Consider the following 20,367-nt stretch of genomic DNA (forward strand, 5'->3'; position numbering starts at 1 on the left):
TCATACTTTGACCGAAGTGTAAACTGATACAATTAAACATTTATTTTTAAGTTCAAAGAATTTTTTTTTTTTTTTTTTTGAGACAGAGTCTCACTTTGTCACCCAGGCTGGACTACAACAGCCTTCTGATAACTTATTGTCACTGATGAGGGAAGAGGCTCCTAATTTAAAATACATTTTTCTGAGAACAGCAATATCAACACAGGAATAATTCAGTGAATACAAATGCCTATTGCGTGCCAGGCATTCTACTAAGATGCAGCAATTACTGTTTTCACAATCTGGCAGTAAAGGTGAACATGAAAAAAAAATTGTGCCAGCCAGGCACAGTGTCTCACGCCTGTAATCTCAGCACTTTGGGAGGCCAAGGAGGGCGGATCACCTCAGGTCAGGAGTTCGAGACCAGCCTGGCCAACATGGTGAAACCCCGTGTCTACTAAAAATACAAAAATTAGCTGGGCTTGGTGGTGGGCCCCTATAATCCCAGCTACTCAGGAGGCGGAGGCAGGAGAATCACTTGAACGCGGGAGGCGGAGGTTGCAGTGAGCTGAGATAGTGCCATTGCACTCCAGCTTGGGTGACAGGGCAAGACTCATCTCAAAAAAACAAAAACAAACAAAACAAAAAAACAAAATATCTAAAGTACATTGCCAACAGGACAGTTGATAAAAATTATCTTTGCTTTTCCTTAGTAGCATAAATAATAAAAGAATACAAGTTTAATAGGTTAAATCATGTCCTGTTTAGTGTTTGCAACAATTTGGTCATACACTAAACTGAAATTTACTCCTTTATTTTTTTTTTACATTTTTTGTAGAAACAGAGTCTCACTTTGTTGGCCAGGCTGGTCTTGAACTCCTCTCCTCAAGCCACCCTCCCACCTCGGCCTCCGAGAGTGCTGAGATTACAGGTGTGAGCCACCATGCTCGGCCTACTCTTGTATTTTTATATGCTGGGGAGTTCTTTGATCATTTCATTTATTTTTCATGCAATTTTAGTATGCACATCCTGGTAGTTTATTTCATTTACATCATAAACCTATTTCATACAGCTATATAGCAGTCATCCTTGTTTTTCCAACTAACAATCTTTAGTTTAAAAGGCCATTCCTACCAAGGAAAAAGACACATTGTGATTTACTCTTGAAAGAACCTAGGAAAATAATTCCTTGTAATTCCAGTGTATTCAGCATCAAGAGCAGAAACCAGAAGTACCACATTTTACTACCTGATATGGGAATAGATATACTATATATTAACTTTAGGCTCTAGGAAGCCATAATAAAATCTCTTTGACCACAGTACTTCTCTGCATTGAGTCCTTTCATCAACTCAAGCTGTTGGGATTTTTTTCAAGTTAACTAAATATGAATTGAAATCATGAACTATGGTCAGGATGCTTGACTTAGCCAACTCTTGAGGTCTCTTGTCCCCACCCTCACCCCCCTCCCTTCCTGGAGGCTGGTTAACCAGTGTGGAAGATCAAACAGGATTGCTCCATTCAGCTGTTTGTGCCAAGAATGTATTGCTTTTAGAATGCCTTCAAATGGCACTTAGGTCTGGCTGGGGACCACAAGCAATCCTAATAAGCCTGGGCACAGGCTGGATTTAATTCTGGTTCTTCTCTGCTATAGGCCTTGGCTCCAGATTTAAGGCCTGACTTTTAGCACGGGGCTTGGGAACATACGTGGAATAAGGAAGGTCCTTTGAGAAAACATGAGAAATAAATATTAATATGTATGAAAGATCATGCACCAGAGTGGTCAGGTATTTTCTTCGTGAGCACAAGACTATCATACTTGACTATAACATAAAAGCAATTTGTGAAGCAGATAATAATTTTGATTATACCTTATTCTTCTCTGAATATACACGTATTTGCATACGGATCTTAAGGTATGCTTCACAACAGACCTGGGTGTTTAGAAAAGCTTCTTCTGATTACACCCATTTTTAAAAATCCACATATTCCACCAGCTTGTTTGGTGGAAGCTATCAAACATCTATGCTAGATGGTAGAAGTTAGCAATAGAGAAATAAAGTTATATAAATTTGGTATATTTTTTTCCAATCCATTTTTTACACTTTAGCATTCGTAGATCTCTCTCTCTCTCACACACACACACACACACACACACACAACTATTTGACATAAGGTTTTACATTATATGTACAGTTCTGAACATGGCTTTTTTTTCACTTAACAATGTTTTTTTATTCGAGCATTATTTACGCATAGATGTAGGCATTGGGGGTTTATTGTTTTTAAAAAATGTTATGTAGTATATCCCATCATATAAAACAGCCACACTTTACTTACTTTCATACTTATGGACATTTAACTTGATTCCCATTTACAGTATTATGAATAACACTGCCATGAACATCCTTCACAGGGTCCTTTTTGGGAATGTGTTTCTAGATAGATGCTTCACAGTGGGTCAGACAGTGTAGGCATATTCCCTTTTATAGATGCTGTCAAGTTTTCCTTCAGAACGTCTGTATGCGTTTATTCTCCCCCCATATGCAGCTTATGAAAACACCTATTTCCTCAATGCAGCAATATTTGATGTTGTCAGAATTTTATTTTTTGCCAGCCTAATGGTTGCAAATTGTATTGGTCTGTTTTTACACTGCTGTAAAGAACTACATGAGGCAGGATAATTTGTAAAGAAAGGAGATTTAATTGACTCACAGTTCCATATGGCTGGGGAGGCCTCGGGAAACTTAGAATCATGGTGGAAGGTGAAGGGGAAGGAAGGCACGTCTTACATGGCAGTGAGAGAGAGAGAAAAGAACTCAAAGGAAGCCACACACTTTTAAACCATCAGATCTTGTGAGAACTCACTATCATGAGAACAGCATAAGGAAAACCACCCCCATGATCCAATCATCTCCCAACAGGTCCCTCCCTTGACACGTGGGGATTACGATTCGAGATGAGATTTGGGTGGGGACACAGAACTAAACACATATCACAAATACTATCTCGTTTTGTGTTGAAACACTTTTAAGAGTCTCATCCTGCAATCATCACATATCATAGTATAATAAGTGACTCCTAAAATCAGATATAAATTTCCATAAAAGAAAAACGTAAAACCAAAAGCTTATGTTGTGTTACATTATTTTCAAATGTAAAAGGAACTATCATGTAAGATAAAAATGTTAAATTGACTCATTCTTTCGACATTTATTAAGCATTTTGTACTAGGCTCTAGGATCATGAAGATAAGCAGGTTATAGTTTTGGGCATCAGGGAACTCTCATTCCAGTGGAGGAAACGGGTACTTAAACTAGTAGTTTCTGCAAATGCTGTAACAGTGAATGTTCTAAGGACTATAAGAAGACAGGAAGGAGAATATAAGTCTAATTGTCTTAGTGACACAGAATGAATATTAGAAAATCACCAAATTCAAAGGGTAGCAAATGCTGTCCTTTTATATGTTTAAAACAGGTTGTCACTCATTTACTCTTCAGCCCCACTCTGCCATAGTATAGTACATGACACAATGCCCCCAAGAGCTGCAGTGTGATACAGAGAGATTCACGAAAGAGAACTTGTCCCCCACTCCCCCTGTGGGGACACAGGTGACGGGTGCCTGTGAATCTACAAACAGCAGCTGAAGTTGTCAATCCATCCTCAGCAACTAACGGTTTTTCAGCACTTGGCATGTACAAAACACCAAGCTAGGTGCCGAGGGGGGTACCAAGGTGTGTATAACATGGTCTTGTTCAGTGGCAGTTCAGAATCTAGCTGGGGAGATAAGGCAATTCATGTTTAATGACATTGTAGGTACTTAGTCATAAGAAAAAACAACAAAATTTGAATGCTGCTTCCATATGGCCCACTCACAATGGAAAGACAACTTTAATATCTAGAGAAGTGTCTTAGAGGGAAACAGTGTATCCAGGTACTGAGCTGTAGGTTAGAAGTGTGGATGAAATTGCGTACATCAAGCACTTAATACACAGCCCTGTACTTAGTAGGCACTTGGTACACTTTTAACATTTTTTTGAATTGACGTAATATTGTTACTGATACAAATATGTCAGGAAAAATTATTCTTTTTATTAGTTTTTAATATTTGTCCTGTTTTTTAGGTCAAGAAGTAGTTTTCAAGTGCCTTGGGGAAGGAATTCTTGAAAAAGCCTTTCAGGGGTATAATGCGTGCATTTTTGCATATGGACAGACAGGTAAGAAGTTGCTTTTATAGTCCAGATGTGGGGGATCATGCCTATAATCCCAGCACTTGGTGAGGCTGGGGTGGGAGGATCTCCTGAGCCTAGGAGTTTGAGACCAGCCTGGGCAACATAGTAAGACCCGTCTTTACAAAAACTAAAAACATTAGCCCAGCGTGGTGGCACACCTGTAGTCCCAGCTTCTTGGGAGACTGAGGTGGGAGGATGGCTTGAGCCCAGGAGTTTGAGACCATAGTGAGCCATGATCACACCACTGCACTCCAGCCTGAGCAACAGGGTTTGAGGCTAAGTTGGCCACTTTTCTGCTCTGTTACCATGGCCAGTATATGGGGAAACCTTGTATGGTTGAAGCATTGCATTTTGCTTCCTCCTCTACCTGTTCTTCTTTTTGCTTGCTATTCTCCAGGTTCGGGAAAATCCTTTTCCATGATGGGCCATGCTGAGCAGCTGGGCCTTATTCCAAGGCTCTGCTGTGCTTTATTTAAAAGGATCTCTTTGGAGCAAAATGAGTCACAGACCTTTAAAGTTGAAGTGTCCTATATGGAAATTTATAATGAGAAAGTTCGGGATCTTTTAGACCCCAAAGGGTAAGTTAGTGGTCAAGATTAAGTGTGTTAATAGGGGGAGATAATTTTAAATGATTCTAAAGTTAAAATTGGAAGTGAATATAAGTATTTAAGCTCTTGGTGACTACACTGGTTTTCATTCATTTACAGAGAAATCATCAGCTTCTCAAAGCCTGTTGGTATACCCAGTGTTTATCCTACATTAATGTATAAAGTTGCCTATGTATGCCCTTTGAAAAGATGTTTTTACTATTGGTATTATTTTTTTTGCCACCATGAACTATTCATAAAAATTGAGTTAGGAATAGCACATTGGTTCTTCCATTTACATTGGAAAATGGCACTGACGTGTTAAAGGTCAAAGGGTTAAAGGATTGAAACATCCCAGCCAAGGCAAGCAATGCCCTTCCCTGGCTGTGCATTGGAATCGTGGGGAACATTTTAAGCATCCACTTGGCTGATACCCACCCATAGAGACTGTATTCAGTAGACCCAGGGTGAAACCCAGGGATCTATATTTTTTTTAACTAGGTGATTTAAAAATATATTTATTTGATTCATAGAGGAAGGGGGACCATTTACTTTTTTTCAATTAAAAAATTTGGGGCTGGTACAGTGGCTCATACCTGTAATCCCAGCACTTTGGGAGGCCAAGGTGGGCGGATCACCTGAGGTCAGGAGTTCGAGACCAGCCTGACCAACATGACAAAATCCCATCTCTACTAAAAATACAAAAATTACCCGGGTGTGGTGATGGGCATCTGTAATCCTAGCTTCTTGGGAGGCTGAAGCAGGAGAATCACTTGAACCTAGGAGGCAGAGGTTGCAGTGAGTTGAGATTGCTCCACTGCACTCCAGTCTGGGGAACAGAGGGAGGCGCTTTCTCAAAAAAAAAAAAAAAAAAAATTGTACTGATTTAAAAATAATATCTATTTATGGAAAATTTGAAAAATAGGTAAAGTATAAGAAGAAATAAAAATGACCTATAATCTCACCATTCAAAAATAATCCCTAAGGACAGGCATGGTGGCTCATGCCTGTAATCCCAACATTTTGGGAGGCCAAGGTGGGTGGATCACTTGAGGTCAGGAGTTCAAGACCAGCCTGGTCAACATGGTGAAACACCGTCTCTACTAAGATACAAAAACTAGCTGGGCATGGTGCTGGGCACCTGTAATCCCAGCTACTCAGGTGGCTGAGGCAGGAGAATTGCTTGAACCCAGGAGACAGAGGTTGCGGTGAGCCAAGATCGTGCCACTGCATTCCAGCCTGGGCAGTAGAGTGAGACTGCTTCTCAAAATAATAACCACTGTTACTACTTTGGTGCATTTTGACCAAAATTATGAGTGACAAGGAAGTGACCCAGTCAAAGAAAATGTTTATATTTACTCTTAAGAAGCTATTAATAAAAAAAAAGAAGCTATTAACTATTTAATGCATACAAAAGAACATTTATAACACCTGTAAGGCATAAAGAGTAATAAAAACAACTGCCTACCTACATTGGCTTAATAAATGGAACGTGACTTAGTCAAAAGTACTCTAGCTAAAATTAAATAAATAAATAAATAAATGGAACATGACCAATAATTGTGAAGCTCACTATATGTTCCTCTCGAATCCATTTTCTACCCCTCCCCAAGGTAACTACTATTGTGAATTTTGTGTTTAGCGTTCTCTTCCTCTTCTTTAGAATTTACAAATAATTTTGCATAATTTTTTAACTTTCTATGACATCATAATATATGTGTTTTTTGGTGATTTGTTCCCCCCACCGTGATTCATTTATATATGAAGTGCTAATGAATTTGTACTGTTGTCTAGCATTTCATTGCATGATTATATCAATAATTCATCACTTTCTCTGTCTTTTGTGTGGTTCCTGCTTTTATCAATACAGTGCTGCTCTGAAAGCATTGTTATACAGGTTTCCTGGTGTACAGGTGCAGGAGTTTCTAGGTAACACATCTAGGGGTGGAATTGTAAGTCACAAAATACTGAATCTCCAATTTTATTCAATAGCGCAAACTGTTATCCAAAGTGGTTGTACCAATTTCCACTCCCACCAGTAGTGTACAAGAATTTCAGATACTGGACACCATCACAGGCACTTGATAGAATACTAGGTTTGCTTTTTCTTGCTGCTGAATAGCATTATAGAATCTCTGGCAAGCAGAGTAAGCTGCGTACTGGATCGTGTGCATCTAAGTAGCTCATTGTCACATTGAATTCTTCGTCTTTAAAATAAAGGTGGTAAAGCCTACTTTGTAGGGATGTTATGAAATTAAACAGCATAACTGAAAAGTGCTTCAGGGAACAGTGCCAGGACTTTGGGATGCATTCAGTGATGCTTCTTTGCTCCTTTTTCCCATATATTGGTGATGCTAAGCAATGACTCTTAATTTGAAAGATGATTAATATGTGATGCCCTGAAAAAGATGGCGTACACATTGCCATCTTTTGATAAACTGTTCAAATGGGTTCCAAACCAGGTTTATCATTTAAAAATTCGAAAGAGCTTCAAAATTTTCATTAGCAGAACCAATTCTAAATATAGGACAAACATCAGTAATTATAAACAAACTCTGTACTATAATCTCACTTTCTGTGTAAAATAGTGTAAGCATAGAAGTAGCATAAACCAATGCAGACATGAATGAAGTAAAGTTTAAACATTTTAATACTGTCTACTACTAATTCAAAAATTTTGACCGGGCTGTGGTGGCTCACATCTGCAGTCCCAGCATTTTGGGAGGCTGAGGCTGGAGGATTGCTTGAGCCTAGAAATTCAGGACCAGCTTGGGCAGAATAGTGAAACCACATCTCTGCAAAAAATATAAAAATTAGCCAGGCATAGTGGCATGGGCCTGTAGTCCCAGCTACGTGGGTGGCTGAGGTGGGAGAATCACCTGGGCGGGAGGTCGAGGCTATAGTAAGCCGGGGTCATGCTACTGCACTCTAGCCTGGGTGACAGAGTGAGACCCTGTCTCAAAAAATAAACACCATTTTAAGACATTATCTGCTGAGAATATGCTTATTTATGAAATAGCCTAAAGGTTAATTTGATCTGGCATGTTTTTTGGTTCCCTTTTCCCCCAACCCTCCCCAAAGTATAACTGACAGCCTAACCCAGTAAGGTTTGTGACTAGAGATAGCATGTTTAAAATAGTAACATACTTTAAATAGAAATCAGAGCATAAAACACATTTCTCATGTGAAATATTGTTTTGCTAATCCAAATAAAGTAGCTTTTAGATTTGTTGGGGGGAGGAGTCATTTAAAAATTCTTTTGAAATTGTTATCTTAGTTACCGTGTACTTAAAAAGAAAGAAAAGCTTCCAGCTTTCTGATTCATTTATTCCTTTTTCCTCCCTCCCACAGGAGTAGACAGTCTCTTAAAGTTCGAGAACATAAAGTTTTGGGACCATATGTAGATGGTTTATCTCAGCTAGCTGTCACTAGTTTTGAGGTAAGTCATTTTTTTTAATGTGATTAAAAGCTGACTATAAATCAAAGTATGTAAGTGATACTGAATATATTTTATGTGGATGCTTTATAGCACAATGATGCTACTCAGGGCCTCAGAAACCCAGTATCGGCACACCGCAGAGAGGAAAAGGGCTTTTCATCACACTCTTCAAGTTGCTTTGTTGTGAAGGTTTTACAGTGTGGCCGGAAGGCCCAGTGTTTTCAGGTTGCTGCATATTTTCACTAATACTACTCTGTTAAAACTGTTCTCCCAATGATACCAGTGACATCCTTCTAGACATGTGGTATTCTAAATAGTATTTGGCAGTTAGTACAGCCCTTTCTTTTTGGCAGAGTCTCCTGCCTTGGTTTCTGTCACTTCTGGCTCTCCTGTTTTTCTGAATCACTCGTCTTGCAATTGACCGGCCTGTTTTACTGTATTTACTCTTTGACTTATATGCCTTGTTAAGATCTGACTCAAGATTCTGCTTCTATTTCTATAGTGATTGCTCTGGAAATCTCATAACACAAACTGCTATCTCTGTTGCTAAAGAATGTAAATGAATGAGTGAATGCACGAAGGAACAAGCAAATCCCTGCACTTACTTTGTGCTGTTTGTGGGATGTGGCTGGCCCATTATCACCCCAGACTTAGTATGACTAAAACTAATCTGTACAGTGATTCTCTCCAGCCATTTAAATCAAGATATATATAGAATTGCTCTAATCAGAAATAGAGCACAGTGATCATTTTACAAACATTTAGATTCTGAAATGAATGGATACTTTTTTGGTCTAAAGGTGCTAACTCAGCCCCTTCGCTGAGGTCCCTGGTTCTTAGCTCAGTGTGGTTGAAGTAAGTGTTGATGTTATCCTGTCACTTACTAGTAGGAACCAGGGTGCTCAATTTGCATCCCAGCTCTACCTCTTACTGGATGTGGGGAAAGTTGCTTGACCTCCATGAACTTCAGCGTCCTTGTATGAAAATCAAGAAAACAAAGTTCATTTAGCAAATATTTCATAAGATCCTATAGGCTCTAGGCATTCTAGGAGCAAGCGTACAAAGTGGAATAAGGAAAAAACCCTGCCATCAGGGAGCCACAGTATGGGAGGAGGGAGGCAGACAGGCAGGCATCAGCGGGCCGGTAAGCACAGGAGAGTAAGAGTTAAATCAACTCACTGCTATTATTGATTATCGGAGTGCTCAATAAATATAGCTACCCCGGGAACCCAAAAAGGAGAAAATAGGGACTCAACTGAGAAAGAAGACAATTGGGAAATAGAAAGAATAAGGGAAACATTTCATACATTACAAAGTCCTGAGTGAGGTGGAAGCTCAAACCATGCTTAATGGAGGAGCGGCAGGGAGGTTTCTATGGAAGGGTGGTGACAAAGGCATCAGAGGAATCATAATTAATATATATACCTGGTGTGCAGGACTGCATTCTTGTGTTTTTGCTTATGGTCTTTTCCTTATGCTTTGCCCCTAGGATATTGAGTCATTGATGTCTGAGGGAAATAAGTCTCGAACCGTAGCTGCTACCAACATGAATGAAGAAAGCAGCCGCTCCCATGCTGTGTTCAACATCATAATCACACAGACACTTTATGACCTGCAGTCTGGGGTGAGGGATTAGGCAGAACATTTTGGGGGTGGGTGGAAGAACTGAAAGTGTCCATATAGGTAAAGTCTTTCATGGTTGGGTTCAGTGGCTGAGAATTGTATGTTGGCTCTTCTGCTTACTAGGTGAGCTACTTTGCTTATCATTTAATTTGTTAGGTCTTTCTTTATATTTGATTTTTTAAAAAATTGGATTTTGGCCTGGTACAGTGGCTCATGCCTGTAATTCCAGCATTTTGGGAGTCTGAGGGAGGAGGATTGCTTGAGGCCAGAAGTTCACGACCGTCTTCTACAATATAGCAACACCCAGACTCTACAAAAACAAAAAAGAAAAATAATTGTATTTCTTGTGCAAAGCCCCTAACAAGTGTGATGGCATCACCATACAGCTTTTAATATATATCCTTTCATGCTGAAATTCCCATGGAAACATGTCAGCTTTATAGTCATTGAAGGACATTAAAGAGGACGCCACAACCTTTAGCCTAAACCTTTTTTCAAAGGAAGAAGGATTTGACCTGAATGTGCAGAAATCCTCATGTCCTCATATCTCCTCATAGGCATTTAAAATCTCCAGCTTTCTGACTGTATTCCAGAAAGCTGGGTGTACTTGCTACCCAACTGTAAAACAAAATGCTACATTTCTACGCCAATTTAAATTTTAACCATGAAATTAATTACTAGTTCAAATAACTCTTCTAACCATTTAAAAACTTAAGAAATTTGCCATGTGAGAGTGGGATGGATTGCTCAATTATAGTGCTAACATATATGTAGATATCCATGTGGTTTTTATTGATAAGTTTTTTTTCTCTCTCTCTTGTTTCCTATAACTAGAATTCCGGGGAGAAAGTCAGTAAGGTCAGCTTGGTAGACCTGGCGGGTAGCGAAAGAGTATCTAAAACAGGAGCTGCAGGAGAGCGACTGAAAGAAGGCAGCAACATTAACAAGTAAGGTGGCTGGTCCCAGAACAGCCTGGGTGATTTCCTTCTGGGGGGGATTTGTTGCATTATGAGGGTCAGATGGTTCTGATGCACAGGTTGTTTAAAGTCTGTATAGCTTTAGTAAACTGGATTGAAGAAAAACAACAACCTGTGTCTATTAAGATGTATGAGGTTTTTGGCCAGGCATGGTGGCTCATGCCTGTAATCCCAGCACTTTGGGAAGCCAAGGCGGGCAGATCACCTGAGGTCAGGAATTTGAGACCAGCCTGGCCAACATGGCAAAACCCCATCTCTACTAAAAAGGCACGGTCACGCACACCTGTAACCCCAGATACTCGGGAGACTAATGCAGGAGAATCGCTTGAATTTGGGAGGTGGAGGTTGCAGTGAGCCAAGATTGCACCACTGCACTCCAGCCTGGGCAACAGAGTGAGACTTTATCTCAAAGGAAAAAAAAACGATGTATAAGGATTTTGTTTGGGTACGGTGGCTCACGACTATAATCCCAGCATTTTGGAAGGCCAAGGTGGGTGGATCACTTGAGGCCAGGAGTTCAAGACTAGCCTGGGCAACGTGACAAAACCCCTTCTCTACCTGGTCTTTACCCCGTTTCTACCCATCTCTACCCCGTCTCTACTAAAACACAAAAATTAGCTGGGCATGGTGGCACACGTCTGTAATCCCAGCTACTCAGGAGGCCGAGGGATGAGAATTACTTGAATCTGGGAGGCGAAGTTTGCAGTGAGCCAAGATCGCTCCCCTGTACTCCAGCCTAGGCAACAGAGTGAGACTCTGTCTCAAAAAAAAAAAAAAGATGTGGCCGGGCGCGGTGGCTCACGCTTGTAATCCCAGCACTTTGGGAGGCCGAGGCGGGCGGATCACGAGGTCAAGAGATCGAGACCACGGTGAAACCCCGTCTCTACTAAAAAAACATACAAAAAATTAACCGGGCGTGGTGGCGGGCGCCTGTAGTCCCAGCTACTCGGAGAGGCTGAGGCAGGAGAATGGCATGAACCCGGGAGGCGGAGCTTGCGGTGAGCCGAGATCGCGCCACTGCACTCCAGCCTGGGCGACGGAGCGAGACTCCGTCTCCAAAAAAAAAAAAAAAAAAGATGTACGAGTTTTAATTAAATAAAACTGCATGGTGCAGCTTGCTCAAAAACATATGTGGAAGCTAAAAAAGTTGATCTCATGGAAGTAGAAAGTAGAATAGTGGTTACTAGGGGCTGGAAAGGGGAGGCCAGGGGGAATAACCAGAGGTTGGTTAATGGATACAAAATTACAGCTAAATTGGAGGAATAAGTTCTAGTGTTCCGTAGCACTGTAGGGTGACTGTAATTGACAGTTTGTTGTATATTTTCAAATAGCTAGGAAAGTGGATTTTCAGTGTTCCTAACACAAAAAAATGATGTGTTTGAGGTGATGGATATACTAATTACCCTAAATTGATCATTATACATTGTATACATGCATCAAAATATCACACTTTACTCCATAAATATGCACAATTGTGTGTCAATTAAAAATAAAAGCAAGCCAGGCACGGTGGCTCATGCCCGTAATCCTAGCACTTTGGGAGGCTGAGGTGGGTGGATCACCTGAGGTCAGGAGTTTGAGACCAGCCTGGATAATATGATGAAACCCCTTCTATACTAAAAATGCAAAAAATTAGCCAGGTATGGTGGCAGACGCCTATAATCCCAGCTACTCGGGAGGCTGAGGCAAGAGAATCGCTTGAACCTGGGAGACAGAGGTTGCAGTGAGCCGAGATCGCGCCACTGCACTCCAGCCTGGGCAACAAGAGTGAAACTCCATCTCAAAAAAAAATAATAATAATAGTACCTACTTCACAGATTTGTTAGGGATAAAATGACCATAATGTGCTTAGAAAAATGCCTGGCACTTAGTATGCAGTGAATAAATATTAGCTGTTATAGCTGTTGTTTTTTATAATCAGGATAACCATTATCATGATTCCAAGTTCAACAGAAAGTAGTTCAGTGTGTACTTGTAATCTTTTTCTGTTGAGCTGTAATAACTTAGGGTTTCGTTTAGGACAGAATGTGACAAGAGGAAATATATTCAGGAACATGTTTGCACAGCTTGCATTTAAGATGATGTTAACACATTATTATTTTAGTATACAAAAGTTTAAAAATTAGAAGTAAAATAGTGGCCCCTCTATCAGATGGACACAGCCATACTCACAGGGAAAGACCACTACTCTATAGGAAGCTAATCATCCAGTCATTCTGTCTCCTGCTCTGATAACAAAGGATTTTGCTGTATTTCCTGACAAGGCATTGCAAGATTCCAGATTGGCACTGCAGCCCTGCATGCCAGAATGAGTTCAGAAACCAGGATGGGGAGGCAGAAATGGGAGTGTGAAGGAGCAGGTTTCAAAGAAAAGATTGCCACACCTCCTGGAGATTCATTTGCAAGTGCTGGGCCATGCCTGCCAGTGGCGCTTGTGGGATCACACTAGAAAGTCTGTAAACTTGTTGGAATTTAGAGTGTGTGTGTGTGTATGACTGGCCTAGATGTGGAATGACCACTAATTTTACTGAGCTCTTGCTAATGCCAGGCACTATTCTGAATGCTCCATATGCAGTGTCACATCAGCATCAAGGCATGGGTCCGTTATCCCCATTTTACAGATGAGAAAACCAAGACAGAGCACAGTTTAATGATGTCTCCCAGGTCACCAAGTTCTAAGTGTGGATTTTGGAAATGGTTGCAGTCAGTTGGTCTCCGAGCCCAGGCTCAGCCACTGTGGCTACACTTGTGGGGATGGCTGTGCATTCTGTTTGCCAGGCAGCATCTAGATGATACTTTTGTCCCAGAGAAAATGTAAATAGTGCCCCCTTAATTTTGGATGTGAATTTATGTAGTGTCCCTTACTGGATTACCCCAAGGCTTGGTGATTACATGATTTAGATCATTTAGTAACTGGCTCTTTTTTCATAATGACTGGTGAATTGAATGGAATTCTCTCAACATCTTACTCTCTTTTCTTCCTTCCTTTTTTTTTTTTTTTTAAAGAAATGGGGTCTCGCTATGTTGACCAGGCTAGTCTTAAACTCTTGGCCTCAAGCAATTTTCCCGTCTTGGCCTTCCAAAGTGCTAGGGTTATAGGTGTGATCCACCGCTTCTGGCCTCGTCTTATTTACATACTGTCTCTTTCACAAATGGATGTGTATATTACTTACTAGTTTATGAGGTATGATCTTCCTTTTTAAGGGTTCTTTATACTTTTCAGAGCATTTTCATACACTCCGGGAGGCTCATAACATGTATTTTTATCTCTTTTTAAAGATGAGGAAAGGACTGATGCTTAGAGATGTTGAATAACATAAGTAAAATCCCAGCAAACATTTAGTATGCCTTGGCCGGGTGCAGTGGCTCACTCCTGTAGTCCCAGCATTTTGGGAGGCTGAGGCAGGTGGATCACTTGAGGTCAGGAGTTCAAGACCAACCTGACCAACATGATGAAACCCTGTCTCTACTAAAAATACAAAAATCAGCTGGGCGTGGTAGTGGGCGCCTGTAATCCCAGCTACTCGGGAGGCTGTCTCAGAAAAAAAAAAAAAAGGTTGAGTTCCAGAACTAAAGAAATCTCTGACATGTTCTTAAGCTTTCTCTCGGCCTCCCACTTACATTTCTTTGGATGGAGCATTAATAATCCTCTTAAGCAGGCCTGTCAGGGACTTCACACAAACATCAGTGTCTGCTTAATGGGCTGTGGATTTAGGAACTTCATGTCTCCTGAAGCTCTTAAGACCTTTAAGCACATGTTACTCCTTTCATTAAAGAATTAAGACACTGCGTGGCCTACTGCCAGGGAGTGTTCAGAGCTTAGGAGGTATAGGTCATCTGTGGACCATCTTCACAGGGGAATACATTTGAAAAGCCAATCTGCTGCTCTACCTGTCTAGTGAAGGTGGAATGAGGAAGCCTTTTCCTTGTCACTGCAGTCTGGCTGCTTCAGCTTTGCTGAGAACACATTTGGATCATAGAGCACTCTCTAATACCCGCGGACACTGAAAATGGTTCCATTTTATTCAGTAATGGCTAGTCACTAAATGCAAACAATGTTTATCTAATGGGTATCGTTCCCAGTCTCATTCCTATTTCAATTCCTGTGGTTAATAAGCTAACATCTTATCAATAAGCTAACATCTCCAAAAGTGGGTTCCGTTGAACACTTGTTCTAGAGAAATTCATATGTTACTTCTGGGATTGTATCAGTGTAATTTGTTATAATAGAGTAACTTGTAAGCATGATATTTCTAGTATTTCATGTGACTTGGTGATACGGTATGGCTGTGTCCCACCAAAGTCTCATCTTGAATCGTAGCTTCCATAATTACCACGTGTTGTGGGAGGGACCCAGTGGAAGTTAATTGAATCATGGGAGCGGTTTCCCTCATACTGTTCTCGTGGTCGTGAATAAGTCTCACGAGATCTGATGGTTTTATAAGGGGAAATCCCTTTTCCTTGGTTCCCATTCTCTCTCTTGCCTGCTGCCGACGTTCCTTTTGCCTTCTGTCATGATTGTGAGGCCTCCCCAGCCACATGGAACTGTGAGTCCATTAAACCTCTTTTTCTTTAAAAATTACCCAGTCTTGGGTGTGTCTTTATCAGCAGCATGAAAATGGACTAATACACTCAGTCTTCCTTTTTTTCTTCTTGAGTACTTTCCATGATTCTGGTTCATTCTCTTACAGAAGCCCCACTCTAAAGAGGTATTTCCTGAATAATAAAACATGAATTTGTATCGAGGGAGAAAAATAAAATGGCTTACTTCTGTCCGTTACTCAAGGGTGGGTGTCCTTCTTAATTTATGAGTTGTACATTACGGAGTCCATACATGTGAATTAAAAACCTGGATAGACATCTTTGCATTTAATGTGAGAGACCCATCAAGGGCAGCAAAACTCTGCTCCTTGGGACACAGTAGCCACATCGTTGGAAGAATTTGATAGGGTTACCCAAGGTTTCCTAAAGCATTTTTGTCAAACACTAGTTCCTCAAATGGCTTTGGAAGGAAACGAATCCTTGGACAAGTTATTTTGAGAAAGAATAATTATAAAACCTTTCTTTGGAGATTCACAGTGCTAAAAACTCAGAGACGTCCTGCAGTAATAAATCCTGTAAAACTTTGGCTTGTCATTCCCCAGACTTATTTGATGACAGAATTCTAGGTTTAACATATATTAAGATCCCTAGAACAATAAATTATACAGTAACGTTTTAAAGTATACACTAACATTTTCAGAAATGTCAGTGTGTACTCTATTGTTCTACCACAACAGTTGAAATGGAAATGAGATTGGGAATGATACTCGTTAGATGAACATTGAGTTTAATGATTGGCGTTAACCACTGGAAAACAATTTGAAAGGAAATGAGGCTGATACTGTAGCTATTACCATTTTCTTTGCTCTCCTGTCATGTGATGGTACTGTCCTTTACTCATAATTTGCTCTCCATATTTTCCATTTCTCCTTTACTGTTAAGAGTGAGGACTTACTGGGGAGAACGCTAAACTCAAATCCACTTACTTCATCAATCTTTCAACTAATTATTTCTTTTCTTTTCTTTTCTTTTTTTTTTTTCTTTTTTTTTTTTTTGAGATGGAGTCTCACTCTGTCACCCAGGCTGGAGTGCAGTGGCATGATCTCGGCTCACTGCGACCTCCATCTCCTGAGTTCAAGTGATTCTCCTGCCTCAGCCTCCCGAGTAGCTGGGATTATAGGCGTGCGCCACCACTCTCAGTTAATTTTTGTATTTTTAGTAGAGATAGGGTTTCACCATGTTGGCCAGGCTGGTCTCAAACTCCTGGCCTAAGGTGATCTGCCCCCTCCGCCTCCAAAAGTGCTGGATTACGGGCGTGAGCCACCGTGCCCAGCTTCAACTAATTATTTCAAAGCCAGGGATTGCATTCTGCTCTAGGCAACAGAAACCAGCTACACTGACAATGACGTGAGTTAATTTTTCTCATTTAACAAGAAGTCCAGAGGCTGGTACAGCACCTCAGAAATGCACACAGCTCTACTAACTTTAATGTGGGTTCATGTCATCCTCATGATCTCAGGATGGCTCTACCATTCCAAACATCACATCCATATCTATGGGACAAACTGGAAGAAGGAAAAAGGAGGAAGGGCAAAAAAACACAGGCTTCTGTCAGCTGAATTTGTACCTTCTTTCATCAGGAGAAAAACAGTTTTCTTGGAAGCCCCACCCAGTAATGTTTACCTACATCTCCTTAGCCAGAACTGTGTTTAATGGCTACCTGAAGCTTCAGAGAGGACTTTGGAAAATAGAGTTTTTAGCCCAGCACATTGCTTCCAGCAAAACCAGTGTTCTGTTAGCAAATAGCACTCGATGTATCCCAAAACCATCATTGAATTAGTCCTTTTTAAACAGAGGTCCATGTTTTGGTCTTCACTGGATCTAGATTCAGATTAACGCTGCAGATATTTACTGAGTGCTTTCAGTCATAAACGAAACACAGTAATTGCATGGAGGAATGTGTATGGCAAATTACACCGTCTGCCTTCAAGGTAATCACAATCTAAATAGAAAGGCAGAGAAATAGCTACACAGATAACTCCAATAAAGTTTAGTAAGTATTATATGTATGATCTTAGAACTGATTATTGGACTAATAAGTAAAATAATATTTGAAATCCATCCTATACAATACAGATAACATGTACATCATATCCACTCCCAAGGAAAGAAATCTGATGGTCAGAGTTTCAGGGGAAATAGTGCAGGTTAGGGGAAGGTGCAGAAAAGAAAAAAAAAAAGTTGAATTGTAACTCAGTTTTTGTCATGGATTATATTTATTGGAGTGGCTTTTATTTTGCTTTTGACCCTCCCAACTTTCTTTTACTTTTTTTACCCTGACTTTTTCATTATGATAGATAGATTTAAAAAAAAAAAAAAATTCTATCTTAAAACATGACTGTCCTTTTATAAATGTCATCTCCTAGCTTAAGACTTACTTCCTCTCCAGTCAGACCCTCCCACCCCTGCCTAAGAACTTGTGGTGAGAGATTTAAAGATTAGGAGCTTCCTTACTATATCCAACTTCAGGAGCTGTGCTTTAGTAGAATCAGAAAGATTCCTGGAATAACTTATTTTGGCACTAAAATTGGCAAACAGCTGTTCCCCTGTTATGGATTCCTGTGAGGCCAACAGGCTGCCCGCTGGCCTCCAGCTTGAGAAGACAGTATTAGCAGGATCAATACTTAGTGGTTTTTTTATATTTTTAAGTTCCCTGGGAATAAAATAATTCATAAAAATATGTAAGCCTGGCCAGGCTCAGTGGCTTATGCGTGTAATCCCAACACTTTGGGAGGCTGAGGTGGGAGGCTCACTTGAGCCCAGGTGTTCGAGACCAGCCTGGGCAACATAGCCAGACCCCATCTCTACAAAAAAATTTAAAAATTAGCCAGGTGTAGTGGTGCACACCTGTGGTCTCAGCTACTTGAGGGGGCTGAGGTGGGAGGATCGCTTGATCCTGGGAGGTCAAGGCTGCAGTGAGCCAGGATTGTACCACTGCTCTCCAGCCTGGGTGACAGAGCAAGACCCTATCTGAAAGAAAAAAAATTAATATATGTATAAGTGTATATATGTATATATATATACACACACACATACATGTACTTACGTATATGTGTGTGTGTGTGTATAGACACACAAACACGCACAAACAGACATATAAGGCTGTGATTCACCTTTCAGACGTTGAACTTTCTAACAGGTTTTGGGATTCCAGAAGCCCCTGCATCATTGCTTCTGAGAAGAACGCAGACGAAAAGGATAGCATGGGCTCCTCATCCCTGGGTGACCTGATTATCTCTCACTTACCATTGAGTACCACTTACCCTGCAGTTATTTTCATTCTGTTCCAAGGGGACGGTAATAGATTTAGATAGAGTTCTTGTTTTGAATGTGTGCATACTATTAGATAAAAGGGGCGGCTTCTACTAATGATACACTTCTCTAACTGGATGAATTACAGAGCAAAATATACATGGGAATTGGAGTTATATAACACTTCCATACAGCTCCACCCCTCTGCTGCTGCTGCTTACATGCTATACTGATGTAGGGGAGAAAAAATATTTTTCCTCTATTTGCCCTGTAAATTAGACTGGCCAAAGACAGATTAACAAGAGGAAAGCAACTAGAATTTTATTAGCATATGCATCTTGCTTATACATGGGAGCACCCAGAGATGAATAACCCAAAGTGGTGGATATACTTGGGCATATGACTGTGCATGGTGGCTCACACCTGTAATCCCAGAACTTTGGGAGGCCAAGACAGGAGGATCCCTTGAGTCCAGTAGTTCAAGACCAGCCTGGGCAACAAAGTGAGGCCCCTTCTCTATAAAACATTAGCTGAGTGTGGTGGCATGCACCTGTAGTTCCAGCTACTCAGGAGAATGAGGTGAGAGGATCGCTTGAGCCTGGGAGGTTGAGGCTGCAGTGAGCCATGATTGTGCCAGTGCCTGGGCAACAAAGTGAGACCCTATCTTTGAAAAAAAAAGGGAAAAGGGGTTTTGGGCTTCTGGATGGGGGAGGCAGGTTATGGGAAGGTGACCAGGAAAAGTATGGTGAACAAGAGTTGTCTAGAGAGGTTTGTGACACAGGTTTTTGTCACTTCTCCACCTTTAAGAGTTGTTAACAGTACTCCCCTTCTTGGTGCTAGAGAGGGAGACACCTCTACAAATGGAAATGTCCTTTACAAAAGGAAAATTGATGCCATGTTTTTAGAGCTTTTCCTGAGTCTGCTGGTTCTCAGTGGCCTCTAGCTTAAAATAATCCATATTCTGGCACCCTTCAATCAGCTTGCAGACAAGACGTACGATGGACATTGATGACACTGTATCTTTCCTTTTTTCTCTCAAAGTGCTATTTAGATTTTATGTTTCTACATTTAGGAGTACTAGAAACTTTCTGTGTTTCCCCCTTACACTGTCAAAGTAGAAATTATAAGTAGTTGCCACAAAGTAGAGGAAAGTCTTCTCTCCGTGATGGATAAATCCATGTCATCTCCAAAATGTATTTTCATGTGAAAGGTCACTGTCAACCATAAAGTTACTAATATTGACTTTTAAGTCACTGAACTCTTTAGAGCTTGTGTGAATTAAAATAATATCTGCCACACATAGATAGTAAAATATCTGGGATAGTTCAAAGAATTGTTTCCAATCAAAAATATCGATAGTTGTAAAATGTGAAAAAAATGCCCTGTATTCTATATTAAAGCAGAAATGTGTTTTTACCTTTTATTGAACTCCTACTTGCCTCTATTATCACATACAGTATTTTTTTCATAAAATTGTTACCTTTGGAGGAGTGATTGGACGTATTTAATTTTTTTGAACAGCTGTATTAAGAAGTAACCCACATACAATATAGTTCACCATTTTAAAGTGTTCAATTCAGTAGTGTTAATATATTCAGAGTTGTACCGCCATCACTACAGTCTCATTTTAAAACATTTTCATCATACCCAAAAGAAACCTTGTATCCAGATCATTC

General features: G+C 40.4%; 1 protein-coding gene across 7 annotated transcripts in view; it reads left to right on the forward strand.

The window, feature by feature from the left end:
- KIF13A (kinesin family member 13A) overlaps positions 1–20,367 on the forward strand; it is a 244,840-nt gene that overhangs the window by 140,711 nt on the left and 83,762 nt on the right. For all 7 annotated transcript variants that reach the window (XR_008654282.2, XM_055264088.2, XM_063632214.1 and 4 more), the window contains exons 5-9: positions 4,104–4,196; positions 4,609–4,789; positions 8,150–8,237; positions 9,727–9,861; positions 10,695–10,807. Coding sequence is in view for 6 of the 7 variants with exons in the window: in XM_055264088.2 (XP_055120063.1) it covers positions 4,104–4,196; positions 4,609–4,789; positions 8,150–8,237; positions 9,727–9,861; positions 10,695–10,807 (610 nt within the window). In the remaining variant the exon portion in view is untranslated. The remainder of the gene's footprint in view (positions 1–4,103; positions 4,197–4,608; positions 4,790–8,149; positions 8,238–9,726; positions 9,862–10,694; positions 10,808–20,367) is intronic.

This window comes from Symphalangus syndactylus, chromosome 23, assembly GCF_028878055.3.
Source record: "Symphalangus syndactylus isolate Jambi chromosome 23, NHGRI_mSymSyn1-v2.1_pri, whole genome shotgun sequence".
Lineage (NCBI taxonomy): Eukaryota > Metazoa > Chordata > Mammalia > Primates > Hylobatidae > Symphalangus > Symphalangus syndactylus.